This window comes from Apium graveolens, chromosome 11 (genome assembly GCF_009905375.1).
Source record: "Apium graveolens cultivar Ventura chromosome 11, ASM990537v1, whole genome shotgun sequence".
NCBI classification, from domain to species: domain Eukaryota; kingdom Viridiplantae; phylum Streptophyta; class Magnoliopsida; order Apiales; family Apiaceae; genus Apium; species Apium graveolens.
Window position 1 is genome coordinate 175,623,679 of NC_133657.1, and position 4,644 is coordinate 175,628,322.

Sequence of the window (4,644 nt, forward strand, 5' to 3'; positions counted from 1 at the left end):
TCGTTATAATTTCATTTTTAATGAGGCTCATCGTTTCATAAACGATAATTTTATTATTTAGCACTTTCGTTTTTTACAAATTTTCAAAAAATATCATTTAAGGGGGTTATTATCAAAACAAATAAAAAAATTCAAATTACTTTCGAAAACAAAAAAATTCAAATTTTCAAAAAATAAAAAATACTATCAAATTATTTTTTTTCAAAAATAATTTTTTTTGAATTTTCGAAAAACAATTCGGAAAAAAAATTTTGAAAAAAATATTATCCAATTAATTTTCAGAAAATAATTTTTTAATAAAATAACTAAAATGTATATTTTTTATAGTTGAATATCAAAATGGTTAAAAAAAATGTTCGAGGGTTAATATGAAAAATCTGTTAAATTTTAGGGGGTCAAAATGCAATTAAACATCGTCAAATTACTTTTTTACCCCTGACCTATTTAACGGTAACAACGGAAATTGACGGAAGGGGTACAAAGTGCAGCGCTCAAACTTGTCTGGGGTGTGAAGTGCAGTTATTGAAATTATTGATACCAAAGTGACAATGGTCCAAACCAAAAGGGTGTATTATGCAATTAACCCTATTTATATATATAATTGCCCCGAACAAAATCTTTCTTCTATGTTCTTCATCATTAAAGAGTAACATGTACATATTACTAAATTTATATTTAGTAGAAAAAACAATAATATGTATTATCTAGGTTTTACAAATTTTAGCAAAATCTTTTTTTTTTGTTGAAGATATTTAAAAAAAAATCTTTTCTATCACTACCACATATTAAACAGGGATTGATTACATATGAACATACTAAAGTGGGACTATGTTGAGGATTTTTATTTCAATTTATTTTAAAAGGTTAGCCTTATAAAAATTGAATGTTAAATAATTCAACAAAATGTTGGGGGTTCTTTAAAAAGCCTTTTTCAGTTAGTTTATTGCATTCTATCTATTTTAGATTCTGACAATATTCATCTGAGATTTTAAATGATCATAACAGTAAAAAATTCTTTAAATTTTATGAATTCTTTAAAATGATGAATTTTAATGAATTTGTTAGCATATGTTCAAACTTTTTGGAGCCAACCGAAATTAGTTTGTAGAGTTTATTTATAAAGTTAATTATTAAATTAGCAAAACTTGATTTAAGACTAGTGCACCGTTTGTGAAATTTAAAATAAATAATTTATAACTTAAAATGAATAAGTGATTTGTAATTGATAAGTAAATATATACTTATAAGTTATATAAGTGTTTGAATAATTTTACTTATAATGTAGAACTTTTTTTTACTTAAATAAACAAAAAAAATAAAGAATTTTTAAATATAATTATCTTAATTTGTGAATTTAAATTAGATTAACATTTGCAAACATATTTTCAAACTAAAGTTAATAAAAATCAAAAAATCAAAATAAGTCGAGAAAATGTACGTTACTACTAACATTCAATTTATCAGCATATAAGTTATAAATTTGGCTTATAAATTGGGTTGATAAACACTAATTTTTTTATCGTAGGTAACCTTGCATCAACTACCATTTGGGTGCGCACTGGGTACACCTTACGAGTCCATGTAATTGCCTGCAAATCACGTGAACCAAATAAACCGCATCATGAGGCATTATCATAAATTATCCTCATAAATTATTTTCCAGTATGATTCGAACATGTGACCAAAAAGGTAGTTATCTTTCTTTAATCATTCTTACGAGAACTAATTAATAAGTACTTACGGATTTATAAATTAACAAGTCCTTTTTTATGGGTTGTTAACAGACTAAGATAGTAAGATATTTCACGCCAACAATGTTAATTTGTTGTTAGTCCTTGTTAATTTCTTAAATTACAAATTGAATAGACCTCATAGTTACATATAGCTTGGTCATAGAAAGAAGCTAATTTGTTGATAAATAAGTCAAAAATATTTTATCAATCAAATTATTTATCCAAAAATTATTTAAATCATCAATTTTTTTTAATAAATTTAAAACCCGAGAACAAAGATGAAAAAGAGAACATTACAAGACGTCCTCCGTTACAAAGGACAATCTCCACTACTACAAAGGACAAGCTCAGTTGAACATCTCATTTGTTTACTTTGTTGTTCGTTCATTTATGTTTGGACATGTCAGTTGTATATTTTTTATTTATTTATTTTCGTATCGTCTATTCAACTAACAAACCTAAATAATAAATTTTGGTATTATTTCATATTTTCACTTTGTGTTGTATATAAACTTATCGAGTCTACTTTTTAATTCTAAAATTTGTGAGAGAGTTTAGAAAATTTTAGGTCGTAAAATCCGCCGACGAAGGAAAATTTAACGTGACCGAAAATCAGAAAAAACATGATATCTAAATGCTTCTCTCGCGTCTTCCCGTGTTTGACGTGTAAACCTGCATGTAAGCCATGTGTAAAACCCCTCAATCCCCCAAATGAAAACGTTGGGTTTGTTTTTATCCAAACTTATTATTTCTAATATCTTACGTATTATTTATTTTTTTGACAATAATATCTTACGTATTATTAAAAACGATATCCCAAATAGTTTGTTCCAAAAATCCCCATTTAATAATATTTTGTATATTTTCCTAAATACATAATAAATGATTAGATTTCTTGATATACATCATTTTATAGACTTGCACTTGAGTCAATATTATTATTCAAATGGATACGGTTATATTGTAATTATTGTTTACAAAAAAGTTAGATAATCTTAATAATTAGAACAAATCCATTTATAAAGAAATGTAAGAACGAATCTTAGATTTTAACTTACATAAATTGTTCATACTCAATTTCAGTTCAGTATCTTTTTTCATTTAAATGAATTTTATTTCTTCTAAATTAAAGTTACATGCTTATAACTTAAAAAACGTATCTCTTTGTTCAAAAGTTGGTACTCTTTGATATAATGTCAAATGTTAGCCTTCTCCCCTCACAAAAGAGTCACCGAAAAATACCCAAAGCTATGTTAGCTCCAAATCCAATCTCTCTCCTTTGTGCCCTCCTCTTATGTTTACCTCTCGCCGTCATCTTCACCACCACCACCGTTCCACCGCCGCCGCCAGACTCGCCACCTTTTACATTTCAATTGCCACCTACAATAAACAAAACTCGTATAGTTAAACACTCCCTCAACAATACACACACATCTCATATTTACAAACATGTCCTCAACAACACAAATACAAATTCAACTCATGTACATGAACACTCACTCAACCAGACAAAGATGTTTGTGAGACATGACAACAATATTACCGTGTGGGATGAGGATGATGAATCGCTGAGTCGGCTCGCTGCCCGAGTTAACGCGGAACCTCCACTAGGTAGGCCAAAAAAGATTGCCTTTATGTTCCTTACTAATGCACCACTCCCTCTTGCACCACTTTGGGAACTTTATTTTAACAAAGTACCCAATAATTTGTACAATATTTACATCCATGCCGACCCGAGTTCGCGATATCACTCGCCTTTTAAAGGAGTGTTTACTAACCGAGTCATTCCTTCTAAACCCACGCGCCGCTATTCTCCCACACTTTCCGCGGCGGCGCGTAGACTATTATCTCACGCGCTTCTTAACGATACATCAAATTACATGTTTGCCCTCCTCTCCCCCTCCTGCATTCCTCTTCATTCCTTCAACTTCACGTACAAAACCTTAATAAAGTCCCGTCGCAGCTTCATTGAGATTCTTAATCACGAACGCGGCGCGTATGGAAGATGGGTGGCGCGTGGCAACACCACCATGCTCCCGGAGGTCCCATTTTCACATTTCCGAATTGGGTCCCAGTTTTTTATTGTGACACGTAAACATGCAAGGATAATATCTAATGACACCAGGATATGGTCAAAGTTCAAACTACCATGCATGACTAAATACACGTACACGTGTTACCCGGAGGAGAATTACTTCCCTACACTGATGTCCATGGTGGACCCGGTAGGGTGCGTGCCTTCCACGCTTACACACGTCGACTGGAGGGGCAGTCACACAGGTCACCCCCGCACGTATAACTTGTCTGAAGTGGGGCCAGAATTAATCAGGACCTTCAGAAATGCAACGCCTAGATACGATGAAGAAGGAATGAACGGCTCAGATTCGTCAGTGAGCAAACGGGGTCACCCCTTCTTGTTTGCGAGAAAATTTGCGCCGGAAAGTCTAACGGGGTTGATAGATATAGCAAAGGACGTCATATTCAAGGACTGAGAGATCAAAGTGGCAGTTTGTGTAAATTTGTTACTGTTTTGAGGTCAATTATATGCTGTAGTGTAAAAGACGGGACAAACCCGTGCTTTTATTGTTTCTAATTTAGCTCTTATGATACAATAGTGGAAAAAGTAGATAAATCTACTTTTGTAACTTTTATTTTAATTTTTACCATATATAATCTCATACAACTTTTTTCTAAATATTGAAATTTCATTAGCATGGCCCAAACATTTGAATTTATCGTATTGGGAAATGTTGGTAATATTTTGTGTATTATTTTAAGAATGTGATAAATTGAAACAGCATCATCTCTAAGGTATGCTGGGGATAAAAAGAGAATGAAAGTCAAATTTGTAAAGCAATTTTTGGATACAGAAATGAAATAAATATATGTTAATGCCCTTTCCATAGACGGT

The 4,644-nt window shown here is 31.3% G+C and overlaps 1 protein-coding gene across 1 annotated transcript; it reads left to right on the plus strand.

Moving 5' to 3' along the window:
* Nucleotides 1–2,911: 2,911 nt before the first annotated feature.
* LOC141696660 (glycosyltransferase BC10-like) lies at nucleotides 2,912–4,434 on the plus strand. The gene has a single exon (XM_074500772.1). The coding sequence runs from the start codon at nucleotides 2,927–2,929 to the stop codon at nucleotides 4,223–4,225; it is 1,299 nt and encodes a 432-aa protein (XP_074356873.1). The 5' UTR covers nucleotides 2,912–2,926; the 3' UTR covers nucleotides 4,226–4,434.
* The last annotated feature ends 210 nt before the right edge of the window (nucleotides 4,435–4,644 follow it).

What these genes read in the sequence shown, in the direction of transcription:
- LOC141696660 (XM_074500772.1), top strand. Translation starts at nt 2,927, where the DNA reads ATGTCAAATGTTAGCCTTCTCCCCTCACAAAAGAGTCACCGAAAAATA.